This window comes from Sardina pilchardus, chromosome 17 (assembly GCF_963854185.1).
Source record: "Sardina pilchardus chromosome 17, fSarPil1.1, whole genome shotgun sequence".
Classification (NCBI taxonomy): Eukaryota; Metazoa; Chordata; class Actinopteri; order Clupeiformes; family Clupeidae; genus Sardina; species Sardina pilchardus.
Genome location: NC_085010.1, coordinates 31921621 through 31945357, shown reverse-complemented (window position 1 = coordinate 31945357; position 23737 = coordinate 31921621). Strand labels below are relative to the sequence as shown.

General features: G+C 42.5%; 1 pseudogene and 4 gene segments (V, D, J or C); all 5 read right to left on the bottom strand.

Annotated features, from left to right (window-relative positions):
- LOC134062326 (Ig lambda chain C region-like) overlaps positions 1 to 2979 on the bottom strand; it is a 3921-nt gene extending 942 nt beyond the window's left edge. Inside the window, exons 1-2 of the C gene segment in view lie at positions 2905 to 2979; positions 556 to 590 (exon numbers count right to left, since the gene is read on the bottom strand).
- Positions 2980 to 5456: 2477 nt separating this feature from the next.
- Positions 5457 to 7567, bottom strand: LOC134062065 (Ig lambda chain C region-like). The segment is given in 3 exon segments: positions 5457 to 6040; positions 7170 to 7251; positions 7559 to 7567. Coding segments are annotated over 3 exon segments (393 nt in total).
- A 1662-nt stretch (positions 7568 to 9229) lies between these two features.
- On the bottom strand, positions 9230 to 9782 carry LOC134062325 (Ig kappa chain V region 3381-like; annotated as a pseudogene).
- Positions 9783 to 12996: 3214 nt separating this feature from the next.
- LOC134062324 (Ig kappa chain V-III region MOPC 63-like) lies at positions 12997 to 20054 on the bottom strand. The segment is given in 4 exon segments: positions 12997 to 13530; positions 14560 to 14613; positions 19540 to 19854; positions 19987 to 20054. Coding segments are annotated over 4 exon segments (720 nt in total).
- On the bottom strand, positions 17554 to 18201 carry LOC134062323 (Ig kappa chain V-VI region NQ2-6.1-like). The segment is given in 2 exon segments: positions 17554 to 17906; positions 18058 to 18201. Coding segments are annotated over 2 exon segments (399 nt in total).
- Positions 20055 to 23737: the final 3683 nt, after the last annotated feature.

The window sequence follows — 23737 nt, the reverse complement described above, 5'->3', positions numbered from 1 at the left end:
CAGTTATGGCCAAAGCACAAGTTCTGCACTGTTACGGGAAAAGTCTAACAGTCCACCCAGAGGAAAGCAACATTGAAGAAGAGATATTCCCTGTCTAGCCTTTTCCTTCTACACATCAGTTTGAGAGAGTCTTAATTTCAACTCCAACAAATTGTCTTCCAATTGTATCCCAGATCTTATACAAGCTCAATGTGAAATCTTAAAATACACTGAAAAATATTTTTTGATCTACTGTGCTGCTCTTTAGATGTCTTCAATATGGTTTAAGATAATCACAACAGAATTCAAAATCTTCAAATAAAGTCATTTAAATTTTGAGTGTAAACAAAGAATGTCAATTGATGTGCATTGTCCCTTTTAAATAAATAAAAAAAATAAAAAAATAAAACAAAATCAAGAGCCGATATTTCAATGAGACAAAGAAAAGACGGCAACATGTTCCACTGGGTAAATACATCTTACTATGGATTACCGGTTAGACCTACAGTACAGAATAGAACAGAATAGAATAGAATAGAATAGAATAGAAATGTTTGATCGTTTTCGTTTACTTACTTCCAACGTCAAGTCTAGTGCCGCCTCCAAACGTGTACCACAGTGATACAAACACTATCAGTGGCCGTACAAAAACCTCCTCTGAGGCGCACAAGCAACATGTCTTCAAATTCTGATATCCCAACAAAATTCATTCACTAACGATTTGCCAATTACTGACTTAATTCATTAATTACACCTGGGGCTTAGATTTCCCAATCACCAGTAGCCTACACAAAATGAACTCAGTATTTCACATTATGACCAAACTCAGAAGCGGGTTGTTTATGACTAAAGTCTTAAAAAAGCGTATCATTGCAGAATAAATAAAAATGTCACGGATGAAGACTTTTTGTTACCAAAGCACAAAGATGTAGACAAAGCTTTTACATTAAAGATGAAAGCAGCACTTACTTCCAACATCGAGTCTTGTGCCTCCACCAAAAGTCCACCACAGTGATACAGACTCGTAGAGACGCTGTACAAAAACCTCTTCACAGCTCAGCGACTGGGACTGGCAGTGCAACATACCGTTACAGTGAGGGCAACATGTGTTTCAGCACATCACAAATTCAGTCATGGATTATTTCAGGTTTAGATTTTATTTTCAGTCTAAAGTAGCCCTAACATTCATACAGTATATCTTCTAAAGGGGAAGAGTATCATTTAGCTGAGGAGAAAGTCACGTTTAAAACCACATGATAATAATTTCAGCAGAACTATAAAGTCAGTTGCGTTATTCCTGCCAGACTCAGATTTCTCCATTTTATTATTCCGGAGGGTCCAGCTGTGGACCTGAGCATTGTGTGGTCCTTACTGTCACCCACACTAACGTGGAAGTTATTGCAGGAAAATAGAGATTACAATAGTTTAAAGCTTGCACAGTTGGCCTGTGGTACAGATTCTCTTTTCTTGTTCCAAGGGTGGGGAACATTAGATCACACAGTTCTGTGTGTTGACTGAACAGGTTCCAGTATCCTCTGTAGGCTAATGCTTAGTGTGATGGAGCTAATAGATGCTGTGAGAATGCTATTGGTCACCATGTCCCACAGATATTGGAATTAAAGCAATATTCAGCCAAATCCAACCCAGATCCATATCAGTATTGATTAATCTACCACATATCCTGTTTATCAGTATTGATGAATCCAACACAGATCCATGTCAGTATTGATGAATCCAACACATACAGTATGTATCCATATCAGTGTTGATGATCTTGTCTTGTAAGTCCAATATGTTCTCCATGATCATGGATGGCCCAATCCCAACTGGAGGGTGAAGGCTGATGATGAATCCCAGTTCTCTGTCCTCCTCTTTCCTCTTAGTTGTGCAGCTTCATGAGAGGGAAAATAAAACGTGGTGCATTATAAGCAGGTAAAAGGGATAACTATATTGTGTGGCGGAATAACATTGGGAGCACTTAGACTCTGCGCAGTAATATCCTCACTCCAAAGTGAAACTGAAAGTGCAAGAGTGAGGATATTACTGCACCACACAATATAGTTATCCCTCTTACCCACTTATAAATGCACCACGTTTTATTTTGTCCCACCATACTTGGTCGTGTGACTACTCGTGTAACTGTATTTTAATAGGGAAAACATGGAGGTGTTTGGTCGCTTCTAACTTCATCTCTGTTTGGATCCTAATGAATGTATTGGGCTAGCTATGCGCCAGAGCCAGTGAATGCACGCATTGAAACGTGAAAGGTATGTATCAACTCGTCTTAATTAAGGGAATAACGTAGTTTAATATGAAAATACGGTGAAGTGTTCTTTTAAGATCTTCTCAATCAGTGACCTTTTTAAAACAACATTGAAAACCTATTTATTTGAATCAGCTTTTTGCTTAAAATGTTAGGCTTTTCTAAGATGAACTTTTCATTTTTACTACAATTATCATTTTAACTAGAATGTTGTACTTTATTTTATTTCCCTTTTAATGTGTTTGACTGTCTATTTAAACCACCCTCACATGGTTGGTAGTGTTTTTGATATTTTCCCCAAAATGGTCTGTGTCAGAAATGTGCTATCTGAATAATCTTGAATTATATTGAATTGAATTGAATCCCGGATCGCCCTGTGGTAGGCTAGTGGTGCCTCATCTCCAATGGAATGTTATCACCCCTAAGGGCTAGCACAGAGACATGGGGTTGGGCCTGAGTGTGTTATAGGCAGAGGGGCAATGCTCCAGATCTACATGTGTACACACACACACACACACACACACACACACACACACACACACACAGTAGCACAAGTGTGAGGGTGTTTTTCTTCTTCAGTAGGGTGTTGCTCCAGCAGCAGCAGTGCAGTCATGTGGAGCCTGACTGAGGGAGGTTTTTGTACGGCGCTTTAGCACTGTGTGAACACCCACTTACTACTGATATAGTGTGCACTCTGACAGTAGTAAACTCCTGCATCCTCAGCCTGGACATTACTGATGGTCAGAGTGAAGTCACGGTGAGTTCCACTGCCACTGAATCTGGATGGAGTCCCAGACTGAAGTGTGGCAGCATAATAGATCAGGAGTTTAGGAGCTGCTCCAGGTTTCTGTTGGTACCAGGCTAAACTACTGTAGGATATGAACCCCCTGCACCATTCACATTACTGCTGGTTTTACAGTCCAGAGTGACTGATCCTCCCTGTTGAATAGCTTTCACTGCAGGAGTCTGAGTCACAGTGACCTGTCCATAGGACTCTGTAGAACAAAGAGAATCATCGTAAAAACCCGGCTCACACACCAACACACACGCAAAACAGTAACTCTGTGTTGGAGCAAATGTTGTCAGTTTCTTACCTTTAACACAGAAGGTAAAAGTCCAGAAGGCTATGAGGATGGGTGTCATCATTATTGTGTTGTAGTAAATTCTCTACAGTGATGACAGGATCTCTGTTGCTCTAAAGCGTTCTGAACACACACTGATATAAATATCCAACTCTCCATTCATGCAAATCAACATCTACATGCAAATATTCCTCCAGAACAGCATGACAGGACCAGGAGTGGATCTGCACTGAAGTACTGATTACTCTTCAGCATCCATGTTGTGGTGAGAAGTTATGGGATGATATGATGATGATCATATGCCATAGATCACCATCTACTGCATCCTGAGTGTGAGCTGTGAGAGTGGCATCCTCCACATCTCTACTGACTCAGCAGGCAAACTGCAGGAGCTCCATGACTTTAGCTGTTAGAGATGTAGAATAGAATAGAATAGAATATATACTTTTTTGATCCCGTGAGGGAAATTTGTTTCTCTGCATTTAACCCAATTTAACCGAATAGTGAACACACACAGCACACAGAGAACACACAGTGAGGTAAATCACACACTAACCCAGAGCAGTGAGCTGCCAACCAACCAGCGGCGCTCGGGGAGCAGTGAGGGGTTAGGTGCCTTGCTCAAGGGCACTTCAGCCGTGGACTGGTCGGGGATCGAACCGGCAACCCTCCGGTCACAAGCTCGAAGCCCTAACTAGTAGGCCACGGCTGTGATTTCATTTCTCACCACGTGCTCAATGCACTGCTGAACACGATAAAGACGTCTCATACAGTATGCTGGTGACACGGTCCTGGTTATGAAGACGTCTCATACAGTATGCTGGTGACACGGTCCTGGTTATGAAGACGTCTCATACAGTATGCTGGTGACACGGCCCTGGTTATGAAGACGTCTCATACAGTATGCTGGTGACACGGCCCTGGTTATGAAGACGTCTCATACAGTATGCTGGTGACACGGCCCTGGTTATCTGCAATGCAGTAGGACTCCGAGACCAGAGAGTATTATTCTGCAAACACATCTTCAGTTCAACAGCACCACCTAGTGGTAGTTTGGTGTTGGTGTTTGTGTTGCTCTGGGGGTCCCTCACACAGTGTGAATGAAGCAGTTTAAAGATACATCATGCCATGTCTCAGAAGACAGCTAGAGACAGAGAGAGAGACTCAGAGACTGGTTGAATGATTGATTGATTGATTGATTGATTGATTGATTGATTGGCACAGGAACAGCATGTATCTTATTATGTCCATTACATCTGTTCATCCAATCACTGTAATTCACTACCATTCACCACCAGCAGAGGGAGATGATCACCAAAAGATAAAAGTGTGTTTTTTACAGTCTAGTGATAGTCTAGTGGTAGCATAAACTACAGTAACTAAATGTAATTTAAAAAAAACCAAAATGACATGTCCTGGAATACCTCAGTTGACCTGTCCTAACATGCAATGCCACGTCCTAGTGAAAGTACAGTAGTGACTGTTTGTGCCTGTAGGTGTGAGCCAGGAAACAGAGCAGTCTGTGGGGGAAACTTGTATTTGCATTGCCAGGCCTGAGTGGGTCTGCTAGTCCCAGAATAGAGCAGCACTATCGCCAGATGTTCAAGTGTTCTCAAGGGATTTACATGAGGCCACATTACATACAGTAAAGTCACACTGACGAAGGAGTTAGAGAGTTTAGAAGGATTCATCAGCATTTCTTTACTTCTACATTCTGTTTGGTCCACATATGATGGTGGATAAGGCAGGTTCTTCATTACAGTAACTGTGTGTCTAAACTTATACATATTTTTTTTAATCTTTCACTCTACTTAATTGAATTGGTCTATTTTTTCTGAATTATGATGGAACAGGCTTCAGGATGTTTAAATATATTATGTTTTTATATCTTTGTTAAAAAAAAAACAGCAACAAATGCACTTCTCTATGCTCCACAGTTAGTCTGTCATTAGAGGGTTATGATTAAAAGCACTATTCATTGTCTTAAAAAGAACACGTCTGTATGCTCCCAATTTAGTTTGAGATTGGAGTAATTCCCCATGTATGATACATAACTTAAACAGTACAAATTACTTAATTAAGACTAAATTAATTAGGGTTCTCAGTATTGCAATGAACAAGAATACCGTCTCTCATCATCAAACTCCTTTATTAAAACAATTTTGAAAAACATTACAAGTTCAAAGCTGCAAACATTTGAGATGATCAAATCGAAACGATGGAAAGAGTCCCTCAGATCTGCAGACTAACAGAATGAAAAGAAAAGAGTTCCTATCAGAGATGAAGAGTTCCTATCAGAGTTCCTATCAGAGATGAAGACTTCCTATCAGAGATGAAGACTTCCTATCAGAGATGAAGAGTTCCTATCAGACACACTTTAAATCAGGCTGATGATAGCCATTGGAGAGGAGACTCTAGGAGCAGTCTGATTTCTTCAGGATCTCAGTGACGGTCTGGGAGCCGTGCTTTGCCTCGCAGGTCACTGCGTGGCCCTGGTTCCATTCCTGGAGAGGGAGGGTCAGGGTGCTGCTCCAGCTGTACAGGCCGTCCTTCTGTGGGCCAAACACACTGGTCTCCCCGCTCCTGCTGCTCCCATCTACCTTCCAGCTCAGCGCCCAGTTGGACGGGAAGCCTCCGTTAGCCAGGCACATCACCGTGGCTGAAGTCCCGCTGGTGTGCAGGGGGGGCAGGACTGTGACTTTGGGACGGGTGTCACCTGACAAATCAACCACAGAGGTAGAGAGAGGAATAAAGAGGTCGTCTGGTAAAACCCATCAACAACTCTCTACACATGATATTACAGATGCTACATGACAGTAGGCCCACATGGTGTCACAGATACACTGGCTCTTGTTCAAGGGATCATTTTTTTAGTCAGAATATTAACCAAGGATGTTCAGGTTGATGCAATAGCCTACTGGTGAAATGAACAAGTTGGCTCGAAATATAAGTCTAAGAAGACTTGCGATAACGGCAGAGAAATGTCTTGGAACAAATAAAAGCACCATACGTTGTAGAGAAGAAGACTTGCGATAACAACAGAATATTGTGTAGAAATACACAAAGTTTAAGGTTGGTTAGAATTGAACTGATCATCCATTTCAGACTCACAGCAGAATGAAATATTGTGGAAATCTTATTAGAAAAACACACGGCAATACTTTTGCAGCTAATTCCACAGTTACCAGATGTCACATCTAAAAGGCTAACATCACCAACGTTCTGAAAACAATAGACTAATATACAGAGTGGACATCACAGTAAAATGAAGTAGTTTGAGTTGCAAACAGTTATGGCCAAAGCACAAGTTCTGCACTGTTACGGGAAAAGTCTAACAGTCCACCCAGAGGAAAGCAACGTTGAAGAAGAGATATTCTCCCTGTCTAGCCTTTTTCTTCTATACATCAGTTTGAGAGAGTCTTAATTTCAACTCCAACAAATTGTCTTCCAATTGTAACCCAGGTCTTATTATTCAAGCTCAATGTGAAATCTTAAAATACACTGAAAAATATTTTTTGATCTACTGTGCTGCTCTTTAGATGTCTTCAATATGGTTTAAGATAATCACAACAGAATTCAAAATCTTCAAATAAAGTAATTAAAATTTTGAGTGTAAACAAAGAATGTCAATTGATGTGCATTGTCCCTTTTAAATAAAAATAAATAAATAAATTAAAAAAAAATCAAGAGCTGATATTTCATTGAGACAAAGAAAAGACGGCAACATGTTCCACTGGGTAAATACATCTTACTATGGATTACCGGTTAGAGCTACAGTACAGAATAGAACAGAATAGAATAGAATAGAATAGAATGGAAATGTTTGATCGTTTTCGTTTACTTACTTCCAACGTCAAGTCTAGTGCCGCCTCCAAACGTGTACCACAGTGATACAAACACTATCAGTGGCCGTACAAAAACCCTCCTCTGAGGCGCACAAGCAACATATCTTCAAATTCTGATATCCCAACAAAATTCATTCACTAACGATTTGCCAATTACTGACTTAATTCATTAATTACACCTGGGGCTTAGATTTCCCAATCACCAGTACACAAAATGAACTCAGTATTTCACATTATGACCAAACTCAGAAGCGGGTTGTTTATGACTAAAGTCTTAAAAAAGCGTATCATTGCAGAATAAATAAAAATGTCACGGATGAAGACTTTTTGTTACCAAAGCACAAAGATGTAGACGAAGCTTTTACATTAAAGATGAAAGCAGCACTTACTTCCAACATCGAGTGTTGTGCCTCCACCAAAAGTCCACCACAGTGATACAGACTCATAGAGACGCTGTACAAAAACCTCTTCACAGCTCAGCGACTGGGACTGGCAGTGCAATATACCGTTACAGTGAGGGCAACATGTGTTTCAGCACATCACAAATTCAGACATGGATTATTTCAGGTTTAGATTTTATTTTCAGTCTAAAGTAGCCCTAACATTCATACAGTATATCTTCTAAAGGGGAAGAGTATGATTTAGCTGAGGAGAAAGTCACGTTTAAAACCACATGATAATAATTTCAGCAGAACTATAAAGTCAGTTGCGTTATTCCTGCCAGACTCAGATTTCTCCATTTTATTATTCCGGAGGGTCCAGCTGTGGACCTGAGCATTGTGTGGTCCTTACTGTCACCCACACTAACGTGGAAGTTATTGCAGGAAAATAGAGATTACAATAGTTTAAAGCTTGCACAGTTGGCCTGTGGTACAGATTCTCTTTTCTTGTTCCAAGGGTGGGGAACATTAGATCACACAGTTCTGTGTATTGACTGAACAGGTTCCAGTATCCTCTGTAGGCTAATGCTTAGTGTGATGGAGCTAATAGATGCTGTGAGAATGCTATTGGTCACCATGTCCCACAGATATTGGAATTAAAGCAATATTCAGCCAAATCCAACCCAGATCCATATCAGTATTGATTAATCTACCACATATCCTGTTTATCAGTATTGATGAATCCAACACAGATCCATGTCAGTATTGATGAATCCAACACATACAGTATGTATCCATATCAGTGTTGATGATCTTGTCTTGTAAGTCCAATATGTTCTCCATGATCATGGATGGCCCAATCCCAACTGGAGGGTGAAGGCTGATGATGAATCCCAGTTCTCTGTCCTCCTCTTTCCCCTTAGTTGTGCAGCTTCATGAGAGAGGAGGCGTTTATCCCAATCCTCTTGTGGGTGGAGGGGTAGGGCTGAGGGGAAGGATGAATACCCTTCCCCTCAGCCCCACACAGAAATACCCAACATACACTGAAAAAATGGATGTTGGAATCCATTTTTCTGTTTTTCCAAATGTCCGTTTGTGTTTAGAAAATTGAACTGATAAGCGTTACACGGACCCCCCTTAATCTTGAATTCAAAAGCTTGAGTTGGAAACTGAGGGGTAGGAGAAATACCCAACATGCACCACTCTCACTAGTGTTGCACACACTGGTGTTATGGATCTTATTGTATTGAGTTAGCTCTGATAAACAATTAGCACCTCATCACAAGCAGCGGTTTTCCCTTATTTCACTGCAGATGTGATGACGATTCCACACATATTCAATCATACTACATGACATAAATTAAATCAGATTTAGTTCAAAAGTGTTCCAATCACAACGGCTCTCCCTGTGGTAGGCTAGTGGTGCCTCATCTCCAAGGGGAATGTTATCACCCCTAAGGGCTAGCACAGAGACATGGGATTGGGCCTGAGTGTGTTCTAGACAGATGGGCAATGCTGCAGATCTACATGTGTACACACACACACACACACACACACACACACACACACACACACACACACACACATACACACACACACACACACACACACACACACACACGCACACTGTAGCAAAAGTTTGTGGGTGTTTTTCTTCTTCAGTAGGGTGTTGCTCCAGCAGCAGCAGTGCAGTCATGTGGAGCCTGACTGAGGGAGGTTTTTGTACGGCGCTTTAGCACTGTGTGAACACCCACTTACTACTGATATAGTGGTACTGTAACTCTGACAGTAGTAAACTCCTGCATCCTCAGCCTGGACATTACTGATGCTCAGAGTGAAGTCACTATGAGTTCCACTGCCACTGAATCTGGATGGAGTCCCAGACTGAAGTGTTTCGGCCTCATAGATCAGGAGTTTAGGAGCTGCTCCAGGTTTCTGTTGGTACCAGGCTAATTGAGGAGATGATAGCCAAGATGTCTCTGCATCATATACATCACTGCTGGTTTTACAGTCCAGAGTGACTGATCCTCCCTGTTGAACAGCTTTCACGGCAGGAGTCTGAGTCACAGTCACCTGTCCATAGGACTCTGTAGAACAAAGAGAATCATCATTAAAACCTTACAAACACACACACACACACACACAATAACTCCTGTGATGGAGCAATTGTTGTCAGTTTCTTACCTTTAACACAGAAGGCAAAAGTCCAGATGGCTATGAGGATGAGTGTCATCATTATTGTGTTGTAATAAATTCTCTACAGTGATGACAGGATCTCTGTTGCTGTAAAGCGTTTTGAACACACACTGATATAAATATCCAACTCTCCATTCATGCAAATCAACATCTACATGCAAATATTCCTCCAGAACAGCATGACAGGACCAGGAGTGGATCTGCACTGAAGTACTGATGACTCTTCAGCATCCATGTTGTGGTGAGAAGTTATGGGATGATAATATGATGATGATCATATGCCATAGATCACCATCTACTGCATCCTGAGTGTGAGCTGTGAGAGTGGCATCCTCCACATCTCTACTGACTCAGTAGGCAAACTGCAGGAGCTCCATGAGTTCAGCTGTTAGAATAGAATAGAATAGAATAGAATAGAATAGAATATATACTTTTTTGATCCCGTGAGGGAAATTCATTTCTCTGCATTTACGTAACCCAATTTAACCCAATTAGTGAACACACACAGCACACAGTGAACACACAGAGCAGTGAGCTGCCTGCCCAACCAGCGGCGCTCGGGGAGCAGTGAGGGGTTAGGTGCCTTGCTCAAGGGCACTTCAGCCGTGGAATGGTCGGGGATCGAACCGGCAACCCTCCGGTCACAAGCTCGAAGCCCTAACCAGTAGGCCACGGCTGTGAGTTCATTTCTCATCACATGCTCAATGCACTGCTGAACATGATGAAGACGTCTCATACAGTATGCTGGTGACACGGCCCTGGTTATGAAGACGTCTCATACAGTATGCTGGTGACACGGCCCTGGTTATGAAGACGTCTCATACAGTATACTGGTGACATGGCCCTGGTTATGAAGACGTCTCATACAGTATGATGGTGACAGGGCCCTGGTTATGAAGACGTCTCATACAGTATGATGGTGACACGGCCCTGGTTATGAAGACGTCTCATACAGTATGCTGGTGACACGGCCCTGGTTATGAAGACGTCTCATACAGTATGCTGGTGACATGGCCCTGGTTATGAAGACGTCTCATACAGTATGCTGGTGACACGGCCCTGGTTATGAAGACGTCTCATACAGTATGCTGGTGACACGGCCCTGGTTATGAAGACGTCTCATACAGTATGCTGGTGACACGGCCCTGGTTATGAAGACGTCTCATACAGTATGCTGGTGACACGGCCCTGGTTATGAAGACGTCTCATACAGTATGCTGGTGACACGGCCCTGGTTATGAAGACGTCTCATACAGTATGCTGGTGACACGGTCCTGGTTATCTGCATGCAGTAGGACTCCAAGACCAGAGAGTTTTATTCTGCAAACACATCTTCAGTCCAACAGCACCACCTAGTGGTAGTTTGGTGTTGGTGTTGGTGATGCTCTGGGCTCAGTGTGAATGGAGCAGTTTAAAGCTACATCATGTACAGTATGCCATGTCTCAGAAGACAGCCAAAGAGAGAGAGACTCAGTGACTGGTTGAATGATTGGTTTATTGATTGATTGATTGGTTGATTGATTGATTGATTGATTGATTGATTTGCTTGATTGAATGAATGATTGATCAATTAATTGATTGATTGCAGGGCATTGGGAACAGCATATATCTTATTATGTCCATTACATCTGTTCATCTGATCACTGTAATTCACTACCATTCACCACCAGCAGAGGGAGGTGATCACCAAAAGATAAAGGTGTGTTTTTTACAGTCTATGTGATAAACTAGTGGTAGCATAAACTACTGTAACTAAATGTAATTGAAAAACTGAATGATATATCCTGGAATACCTGAGTTGACCTAGTCTGGGTGTTCCCATCCTGCCTTGCGCAGTGATTTCATTCACGCTGCTAAGTCAGTCTGGAAACTATGGCCTTAATTTTTGACTGAGATAGGAGACCAATCACAAAAGAGCACAGACGCATTTGATAGACATCCGTGGCGCCCAATGAACGGATCTGGGCATTTTTTCAAATACAAGAAAATGAACGTCTGGTTGCTAGCCAGGCTAGAGTTGACCTGTCCTAAAATGCAATGCCACGTCCTAGTGAAAGTACAGTAGTGACTGTGTGTGCCTGTAGGTGTGAGCCAGGAAACAGAGCAGTTTGTGGGGGAAACTTGTATTTGCATTGCCAGGCCTGAGTGGGTCTGCTAGTCCCAGAATAGAGCAGCACTATCGCCAGATGTTCAAGTGTTCTCAAGGGATTTACATGAGGCCACATTACATACAGTAAAGTCACACTGACGAAGGACTTATAGAGTTTAGAAGGATTCATCAGCATTTCTTTACTTCTGAATTCTGTTTGGTCCACATATGATGGTGGATTAGGCAGGTTCTTCATTACAGTAACTGTGTGTCTAAACTTATATATTTGATTTGTTTTTTATTTAAATCTTATCACTCTACTTAATTGAATTGGTCTATTTTTTCTGAATTATGATGGAACAGGCTTCAGGATGTTTAAATGGATTATGTTTTTATATTTTTGTTAAAAGAAAAAAAAAACAAATACACTTCTCTATATGCTCCACAGCTAGTCTGTCGTTAGAGGGTTAGGATTAAAAGCACTATTCATTGTCTTAAAAAGAACACATCTGTATGCTCCCCATTTAATTTGAGATTGGACTAATTCCCTAACCTGACTCTCGCCAGATCCTGTAGTTCGCTGTCTGCTTCACACAAGGATCTGGGACTTCTCGATAGGAGATGTATTTATGAAGGCGGGTCCTTGTAAAACATCCTTGCATGTGATTTGATAAACCACTTGCCTGTTATCTTGAATGACGTGCTAGGCTTCTTCAAGCTCTTGCCAAACCCGATCGGAAGAAGAGTAAAAACATCCTCGCCACCAATAAATGTCTTCAAAACTATTCTCTGTTGATCTTTTAAAGAATGAATACTCGATAGATTCGACAAAACGGTTGAAATAGCAGAATCCATGTCAGCACAAGACTCCTCGCTGCGTGCCGCCATTGTTGTTTGAATCAAACACTCGCTTCGGCGCTCCTGATTGGTTCATCATTTTTTGCTCACTGGAAGGAGTTTGGATTGCCCTCGAGTCCAGACCCTTGTGTGGAGCTCAGCGAAATACCTCTGGTGGAGCATGGCGGAACTACAAGGGTCTGACAAGGGGCAGGCTACTAATTCCCCATGTATGATACATAACTTAAACAGTACAAATGAGTTAATTAAGACTAAATTAATTACTAGAAGGGTTCTCAGTATTGCAATGAACAAGAATACAGTCTCTCATCATCAAACTCCTTTATTAAAACGTTTTTGAAAAACATTACAAGTTCAAAGCTGCAAACATTTCAGATGATCAAATCGAAACGATGGAAAGAGTCACTCAGATCTGCAGACTAACAGAATTAAAAGAAAAGAGTTCCTATCAGAGATGAAGAGTTCCTATCAGAAATGAAGAGATCCTATCAGACACACTTTAAATCAGGCTGATGGCAGCCATTGGAGAGGAGACTCTAGGAGCAGTCTGATTTCTTCAGGATCTCAGTGACGGTCTGGGAGCCGTGCTTTGCCTCGCAGGTCACTGCGTGGCCCTGGTTCCATTCCTGGAGAGGGAGGGTCAGGGTGCTGCTCCAGCTGTACAGGCCGTCCTTCTGTGGGCCAAACACACTGGTCTCCCCGCTCCTGCTGCTCCCATCTACCTTCCAGCTCAGCGCCCAGTTGGACGGGAAGCCTCCGTTAGCCAGGCACATCACCGTGGCTGAAGTCCCGCTGGTGTGCAGGGGGGGCAGGACTGTGACTTTGGGACGGGTGTCACCTGACAAATCAACCACAGAGGTAGAGAGAGGAATAAAGAGGTCGTCTGGTAAAACACATCAACAACTCTCTACACATGATATTACAGATGCTACATGACAGTAGGCCCACATGGTGTTACATATACACGGACTCTTGTTCAAGGGATCATTTTTTAGTCAGAATATTAACCAAGGATGTTCAAGTTGATGTAATAGCCTACTGGCGAAATTAACAAGTGGCTCAACATATAAGTGTAAGAACACTTGCGATGACAACAGAATATTGTGTAGAAATGTCTTAGAACAAATGAAAACACCATGACTTTTAGAGTTTCAGGTTGGTTTGAATCTAACAGATCATCTATTTCAGACTCACAGCAGAATAAAAAATATTTTCAAATGTTATTAGAAAAGCTAACAGCAATAGTATTTCAGTAAATTTCAGAGCTACCACATGTCACATCTTAAAGGCTAACATCACAGACATTCTGAAAACACATGCATACTGTAAGGTAGACTATCTAATATACAGAGTGGACATCACAGTAAAATAAACTAGTTTGAGTTGCAAAACACAGTTATGGCCAAAGCACAAGTTCTGCACTGTTGCGGTAAAATATAACAGTCTACCCCCAAGGAAAGCAACAGTCATGATGAGATCTGTTCTTATCTAGCCTTTTCCCTCTACACTTAAATTGACCTTTTTTTGTATGTCTTCAATTCAACTCTTTCAATTGTGTTCCAATTGTCTTTCAAGTTGTAGCCCAAGTCAAGTTCAGTGTCAATTTTGAATATTGATCTACTGTTCTGCTCCTTAGATCTCTTCAATATGGTTTAAGATGATCAGGACATAATTCAGAATCTTCAAATGAAGGCCAAGAGCTGATAATTCAATGAGACAAAGAAAAGACGGCAACATGTTCCACTGGGTAAATGTGTCTTACTATGGGTGTATAGAATAGAATAGAATAGAATAAAATACAATTATAATAGAATATAATACAATAGAGTAAAATGTTCCAAATGTTTGATCGTTTTCGTTTACTTACTTCCAATCTCAAGTCTAGTGCCGCCTCCAAACGTGTACCACAGTGATACAAACACTATCAGTGGCCGTACAAAAACCCTCCTCTGAGGCGCACAAGCAACATATCTTCAATTTCTGATATTTCAACAAAATTCATTCACTAACGATTTGCCAATTACTTACTTAATTAATTACACCAGGGGCTTAGATTCTCCACCAATCACCAGTACACAAAATTAACTCAGTATTTCACATTATGATCAAACTCAGAGGCAAGTTTATGACTAAAGGCTTTAAAAAAAGCGTATCATTGCAGAATATATCAAAATGACGCGTATGAAGGCTATTGTTACCCAAGCACAAAGATGTAGACAAAGATTTTATGCTAAAGATGAAAACAGTTCTTACTTCCAACATCGAGTCTTGTGCCTCCACCAAAAGTCCACCACAGTGATACAGACTCATAGAGACGCTGTACAAAAACCTCTTCACTGCTCAGCGACTGTGACTGGCAGTGCAATATACCGTTACAGTGAGGGCAACATGTGTTTCAGCACATCACAAATTCAGACATGGATTATTTCAGATTATTATTTTTTTTATTTTATTTCAGTCTAAAGTAGCCCTAACATTCATATATCTTCTAAAGGGGAAGAGTATGATTTACCTGAGGAGAAAGTCACGTTTAAAACCACATGATAATAATTTCAGCAGAACTATAAAGTCAGTTGTGTTATTCCTGCCAGATTTCTCCATTTTATTATCCTGGAGGGTAGGCTACAGCTGTGGACCTGAGCATTGTGTGGTCCTTACTGTCACCCACACTAACGTGGAAGTTATTGCAGGAAAATAGAGATTACAACATTTTAAAAGCTTGCACAGTTGGCCTGTGGTACAGATTCTCTTTTCTTGTTCCAAGGGTGGGGAACTGAAGGCACCAGTCAGTAAGGAGTTCAATTTGCATAACCAAACGGAGCATTTAGCTCTTGAGAGCTTTATATCTCAGAGAGAGGAGGACTGGAACACCATAATTTGGAGAACACAAATCTACCAAGAATGACTTTTCTCTTCAGATTCCTCTGGCCACTCCTCTTCTGTATTGCAGGTAAAACCACAAGGTCATATTTTGTGAGGGGTTTTTGTTAACTGATATGTATTATTTGAGATATGTTTTACTTACCAAATGGCACTAAAATGTTTGACATGTTTCAGAGTGCAGGGGCCAGATCAGTGTGACTCAGACTCCAGCAGTGGAAGCTGTTTCTGTGGGACAAACCATCAAACTCAACTGCAGAACCAGCAGCCCCCTCACAAGAAGCTGTTATGACTGTGTCTCCTGGTACCTTCAGAAAACTGGAGAAGCTCCTACACTTTTAATAACTAGCATAAGCTCACGTTATGGTTCAACTCCAAGTCGATTTGTTGGTGGAGGATCCTCTCTTGGCAGTGACTTCACTCTGACCATCAGTAATGTCCAGGCTGAGGATGCAGGAGTTTACTACTGTCAGAGTTACCACTATATCAACAGTAAAGCTGTGTTCACACAGTGCTAAAGCACCATACAAAAAGCTCCCTCAGTCAGGCTCCACATGACTGCACTGCTGCTGCTGGAGCTCACTGCAGCTGCTACAGGGGGAGGTGGTGCATCTGGTGCACTCATCATTGTTTGTGAAATAGTTTATTTTAAAACATCTTTTAAGCATCTCGAGAATGAAGAGAGACCCGAGGCACTCAAAAATGATGCATAACAATGTTTATTTATGACTACTTACACATGCGTACGCGTTTAAGCCCAGCTGGCCTTCATCAGGATCTCTCTTCTTTCTCTATATCTGGAATCCCTGCACTGAAGAGCACCAAAAAGGATTTACACCTTGCAGCACTCCAAACACACCTTTTTCTGACTAATATTTTAAGCATCTTTTTACTCTATTTAGATCATTATACTGTATGTACTGTATGTCAGATGCTACATCCCTTTATTTTGGACAATTCTCGCCATACTTTAGTTTAGATGGAGCTGGTGGAGGTATATAATCCTGCTACATCTGGGAGAATGGTCAAAAATGCCCATAAACACAGTCCTAAACCTTGAGGAAAGCCTTCCAAGAAGAGTTGAAGCTGTTATAGCTGCAAAGGGTGGACCAATGTCATATCAAACTCTATAGATTAAGAATGGGATGTGACTGAAGTTCATATGGGGGTCAAAGCAGGTTAGCCAATACTTTTGGCAATATATTGTATAATCCTGCTACATCTAAGATGGATGCCAAATCTGCCCAATCTTTTCCCAGTCAGGCAGCACAATAGTGCACCACTGCACCAGGGAAGACCTGCTGAGGTGAAGCCTGCTACAGGCCTGTCTATGGCAGGGCAGTCGATGGTCAACTGAACTGATCCTATGAGTTCACTCCTGTAACCAGTCAAGCTCACAGCCACAGCTCAACACTCAGAGCCAATCAGCAGCTAACAGGAGCAGCCTGCTGCCTCCTGCCCAGTAGGGACACTGAGGGAAGATGGAGGAGCTTCAGCACCACGGACAGCAGCAGTGGACTGAGGGCAGGTGGGTAGAGGGGGTCACTGTGGATGACCTGCCCCCCAGTTGACATCACCAGTGCTGCTCAGTCCCACAGTCCCATGGTTCAGTTCATCTCCTTTTAGAGCAGTGAAGAGACTGCACTACACTGCAGAGATCCCCTTCATCTGCATCTGGTGATGGCCACATAGTGGGAATATGCAGTGGACATATGGGTCCTCATGTGAACCACAGAGGTGGACAGTCCACACAGGCTGAACTCTCCTCTCCATCTGCAGCAGTAGTGCACTCAGCACCCCCCATCTCTCCTGATTGGGATGATCGTCAGTGTGTTCACTTGAGCAATCAGACCACCAACCCCCAACCCCACCACCCCCACCCCCACCCCCCACCCCCACCCCCATCACTTCTGCTCTGCTCTCCACCTGCAGTGAGCTCCAGCAGCAGCAGTGCAGTCATGTGGAGCCTGACTGAGGGAGGTTTTTGTACGGCGCTTTAGCACTGTGTGAACACAAGCTGACTGTTGATAGAGTGGTAACTCTGACAGTAGTAAACTCCTGCATCCTCAGCCTGGACATTACTGATGGTCAGAGTGAAGTCACTGCCAGATCCACTGCCACTGAATCTGGATGGAGTTCCAGACTGAAGTGTTTTGGTTCTATAGATCAGGAGTTTGGGAGCCTCTCCAGACTGCTGCTTGTACCAGCTCATATATGGAACTGAATTGTAAGTTGCCACATCCCTGCTGGTTTTACAGCTCATGGATACGGCTTGTCCTGGACGAACAGCTTTCACTGTTGGAGTCTGAGTCACACTGACCTGTCCTGCACATTCTGAAACACAAATGAATGATGTGATCATTAGCACAAGATGACAGTAATCCCACATCAATCCCACCCTCTCTCTTTGTCCTGATGTCTCTTGAAAACAGTCTTCCTGATGTGGTCATCATAGGCTGCAGTCCTCTGAGTCCATCAGCCCTACCTTGGCAGTAGAGAGTGAGTGTCCAGATGAGGATGAGAGCTAAAGGCATCTTGTTGTCCATTCAGATGGGAGCGGCTGAACTCACACATGTGCACTACTGAGGCTGCAGTATAAACACTCCTGGGGCACTGAGGCGGCCAGCACTGATGCAAAACATCATCTGTAGGCAAATAGGCCACATCACCCAGCGCATACACACTTTCACACAGTTTGGCTAAAACCTAATGCATTAGATCACACACACTGTTCTGTGTGTTGACTGAACAGGTTCCAGTATCCTCTGTAGGCTAATGCTTAGTATGATGTAGCTAATAGATGCTGTGAGAATGCTATTATGGCTATGGCTATGGCTATGGCTATGGTTATTTAGCAGACGCCTTTGTCCAAAGCGAATTAGTCACCATGTCCCACAGATATTGCAATTAAAGCAATATTCAGCCAAATCCAACCCAGATCCATATCAGTATTGATGAATCCAACCCAGATCCATATCAGTATTGATGTATCCAACACAGATCTTGATGTTTATCACTATGAATGTATCCAACACAAGATCCACATCAGTATAGATGAATCTAACCCAGACCTATATCAGTATTGATGAATCTAACCCAGATCCATATAAGTATTGATGAATCCAACACAGATCCTGTCTAGCATTCATAATCATGTCTTGTCAGCTTATTCATTTAGCAGAGACATCTACTGTATCTAGGATGTATGAAGTCCAATGTGTTCTCCATGATCATGGATGGCCCAATCCCAACTGGAGGGTGAAGGCTGATGAAGGGTGAAGGCAGTTTTCTCTCCTACTCTTAGTTGTGCAGGTTCATGAGAGAGGGAGTGTTTATCCCAATCCTCTTGTGGGTGGAGGGGTAGGGCTGAGGGGAAGGGTGGATACCCCTTCATCTAGAATCAGAACCTGAGGGGTAAGAGAAATACCCAACATACAGTACACCTCTCAAACCAGTGTCACTTACGGATATTATCGTAATGAGTGTTAAATCTGATTATCAAACAATTATCACGTCAGCACGTGCAGCCCTTATTTTACTGCAGATGTGACTTTTACTGATGATGATTCCACACATATTCAATCATACTATATGACATACATCAAATTACGTTTAGTTCAAAGGTGTTCCAATCACGCCGGCTCTCCCTGTGGTAGGCTAGATGTGTCTCATCTCCAAGGGGAATATGATCACCCCTAAGGGCTAGCACAGAGACATGGGATTGGGCCTGAGTGTGTTGTAGACAGATGGGCAATGCTGCAGATCTACATGTGTACACAAACACACACACACACACACACACACACACACACACACACACACACACACACACACACAGTAGCACAAGTGTGTGGGTGTTTTTGCTCTTCAGTAGGGTGTTGCTCCAGCAGCAGCAGTGCAGTCATGTGGAGCCTGACTGAGGGAGGTTTTTGTACGGCGCTTTAGCACTGTGTGAACAGGTGTTGACTGTTGATATAGTGGAAACTCTGACAGTAGTAAACTCCTGCATCCTCAGCCTGGACATTGCTGATGCTCAGAGTGAAGTCACGGTGAGTTCCACTGCCACTGAATCTGGATGGAGTCCCAGACTGAAGTGTTTTGGCATAATAGATCAGGAGTTTAGGAGCTGCTCCAGGTTTCTGTTGGTACCAGGCTAATAGAGGAGCTGATGTCCCTGCCTGATACACATCACTGCTGGTTTTACAGGCCAGAGTGACTGATCCTCCTTGTTGAACAGCTTTCACTGCAGGAGTCTGAGTCACAGTGACCTGTCCATAGGACTCTGTAGAGAAGACATGGAACAATCAGAGTCATATCTAACATATGACATTTTAGTCATCAGAATTCTGACACATACCCCCCTCACACATATTTGTGCATTCATGCTATATAAAATGAAATGTACAGATCTTACTCTGGCAGCAGAGGACAAGTGTCCAGAGGAACATGAAGATGGAAGTCATAGTTGAGTTGTCCACTATGAGGATCAGTTCTCACCCATGAAGACGAGAACTCAGAGGGCTATAAATCAAACCTGACCTGTGACCCTCATGCAAACTCAACTGACACGTGTATGGAAATGACGTTTCCTGAGTGAAACTGCCTGCTGCTCTCAGTGCTCAGGGGACTGAACACAGTGTGTGTGTGTGTGTGTGTGTGTGTGTGTGTGTGTGTGTGTGTGTGTGTGTGTTTGTGTGTGTGTGTGTGTGTGTGTGTGTGTGTGTGTGTGTGTGTGTGTTTGTGTGTGTGTGTGTGTGTGTGTGTGTGTGTGTGTGTTTGTGTGTGTGTGTGTGTGTGTGTGTGTGTGTGTGTGTGTGTGTGTGTGTGTATAGTGTGTGTGTGTGTGTAGAAAACACAAAGTGGCCCTCAGTGTGATGACCCTGGTCAGCTGATTTGCATGTTCTATTCTGGACTTGATACTCACGACTACAGTGATGAGTGTGACTGTGCAGGAATCACACCTGCTGTATGACACCAACACAAGTGAAACAACCCCACAACGCTCACAGGCCACAAGGGTTCACGGGTCATGAAAGGATCTGGCACCCAAATGCATCAAACGGTATTATACAACTCTGGACCTCATGGTGCTCTACCTCCATCTAGTGGATAATAGTTGGAACTGCGAGTGAAACGTTGCTCACCTTAGGAGCAAATTTGTATCTAAGATTTAAATTATCTATCTATCTATCTATCTATCTATCTATCTATCTATCTATCCATCCATCCATCCATCCATCCATCCATCCATCCATCCATCCATCGGGAGTTTGGGAGTTTCTCCAGACTGCTGCTTGTAGCGAACAGTAACAACCAGTGGCCACACTGCTATGATAACAGTATGGAGGCTGTGGCCACACTGCTATGATAACAGTATAGAGGCTGTGGCCACACTGCTATGATAACAGTATGGAGGCTGTGGCCACACTGCTATGATAACAGTATAGAGGCTGTGGCCACACTGCTATGATAACAGTATAGAGGCTGTGGCCACACTGCTATGATAAGACATGAATGAGGGCTGTGGCCACACTGCTATGATAAGAGCCTGTGGTAATGCTGATCACCATTTCTGATAACTGAGCTGAACTGCCTTGGTATGAAATGCACTAAAATGGTTTTATCTTGCCTTACCATAACAGGTGAACAGTTCAAGGTGATTAATTGATAGTGCAAGAAGAATAATTACACATCAACCAGCTGTCTACATCTATAGCCCAGCGTGGCCATCTCTCTCCTGCCCAGTCTACATCTAGCCCAGTGACTCATGGGATATCTCAGAATGTGTTCCTTAGTGTAATTTGTATGTGCAGCTTAGAGTAAAGTTCATGAGTAGGCTACAGTTTAAATGCCATTTCCTATTCATTAAAGCAACACTAAAGAGTTTTTCGTACCTTACAATAATGTTTCCAAAATTATTTCAGTGGTCCATCAACTCGTAACAGGGTGAACGGCACTTCTGCTTTCACTTCGCGGCCCTTTATCGGCTATAACCGCACTATGAAACTTTACGAGGTGGGGTAGTGTATCTGTAGTTCGATGAAATGAGACATCAGAAACTACAAATTTGACTTGCTTCGATGTCGCAATACATCATACTTTCATAAAATCATGCAACATATTCTACCTTCTGTTATTTGCTGGATATACAAATAGCGTGTGTGCGACAGAGGAAAAGTGCTTTAGTGTTGCTTTAAAATGAATGTGACGACTAAATTAATCATGATGTTGTTTTACTGTAATTATACATTGTTGTTGCCATACATTCAGGTCAGTATGGCAGCATATCATTTGAGTATTAGGTTTTTTCCTGCATATCTGTATCATCAGTTCACTTACAAATTAGCAGAGAGAGAGAGAATAATTTCAGTAGTCCTACCACTGTTACAGAAATCACAAAAAGCCTATCAGACGTATAGCCTGCCCCTTAGGACTTTAAAATGTGCCTTCTAGCATTAGTATAGCCTACCCCTTAGGACTTTAAAATGTGCCTTCTAGCATTAGTATAGCCTACCCCTTAGGACTTTAAAATGTGCCTTCTAGCATAAGGAAGCAAAGTGGGAATCATGTGTAACATCCCAGGAGATTCCAGACGATGAGGACGTTCTGGTGTCATGAGAGCGGTTGTGCAGTTCATGTTGGGAAACGGCAGGATTTACCTGCAGCAACGTTGCTAAGCTTTCCCACCTTAACGTTTTAGTGCCCAGGTGGTGCTCTGATGCTCCAAATGAATCCAGATAAAGGTTCTGAGAGGAACGTATTGTGTCCATGCAGTAAGTCCAGCATGCAGCATGTTCTGCTGCCAGGTCTGCGCTGCACTCATCCGGACGAGCCTACCGAAGCCACTGCCTTAATTCTCACCATTTATAGCCAGAGAAGGTTCAAGCGTAGGCCTAATGAAGGATCTTTGATATAATGCTGGCCTGATATGTGAGAGAGGCCAGGCCACAATTAACCCCCTGGTCTTAGAAAAGAGACATTTTAGATTTATGTTGATAGCAGGCAAAAAAAGGGGACAAAAATCCTGATTCAGATAAATATGCTTTTTTTTTTTTTTTTACATTAATCACATTTATTATTTCAGTTTTAGTGTCTGACCTCATCTCACATCAATCAACCATGAGAAAACAAATAGAGCCCGTTTCCTATTATTATTTTTAATGAAGTAGTCCTAGCCTGACAAAGAAGTTAGGGCAGAGACTCAAGTGGGCAGAGACCCTTCGGTTAGGGGCACTTATTTTGAAACAACCCTGCCAACTTAATCACCCTATGTCCCAGTCAGTATTAAGGGAATGTCAGGAGAGAGAAAGCATGAAGGTAAAAAGCTATGGGTGGATAATAAAGAATAAGGTGAATGAAATGGGAATTGGTTCTCTAAACATCAGTCCTACTGTGGCATATCCAACAGTACCTCCCTGGATATTAGAGGAAGTGAAGGTGGATCTAGGGCTCTTGGAGGAAAAGAAGGAGGAAGGAGTGGACAAATACAAGGTAAACAGTTATATTACAGAAAAATACAGGCAATGTGTTAAGGTTTTTACAGATGCATCTAAAAGTACTGACAGTAAAGTAGGGGTTTCTTATGTGATTCCTGAAATGGACTTAGCTATAGCGAAAAGACTGAGTAATAACCTAGCTGTGTATACAGCTGAAATGGTGGGCATATGGCTAGCTTTGCTGTGGCTAGAAAGTAGCAACTATATGGAAGCAGTGATTGCCTCAGATTCAAGTGCAGCTCTAATAAGCATCCAGAACTTTCAGTCTGAGTCAAGGGAAGACCTTATAATAGAAATTCTGCAATTAGCATATGGGTTGCAAGCGTCAGGAAGGAGGGTGACGTTCATATGGGTTCCAGCTCATATAGGTGTTGAGGGGAACGAGCTGGCTGATGAACATGCGAAAAAAGCAACAGAAAAAGAGGATATAGACATTAACATCAAATACAGTAAGGCGGAGGTAAAAAGTATGGTTAAGGCTAGGATCACACATAAGTGGCAGCATATATGGGACAATGGATGCACAGGGAGACACTTGTATAGAATACAAGGGAAAGTGGGGAAAGGCACACACACTACCAGGTCCAGGTGGGAGGAGAGTGCACTGACAAGATTGAGACTGGGTCACACAAGACTTAACAGCACATTATTTGTAATGAAAAAACACGA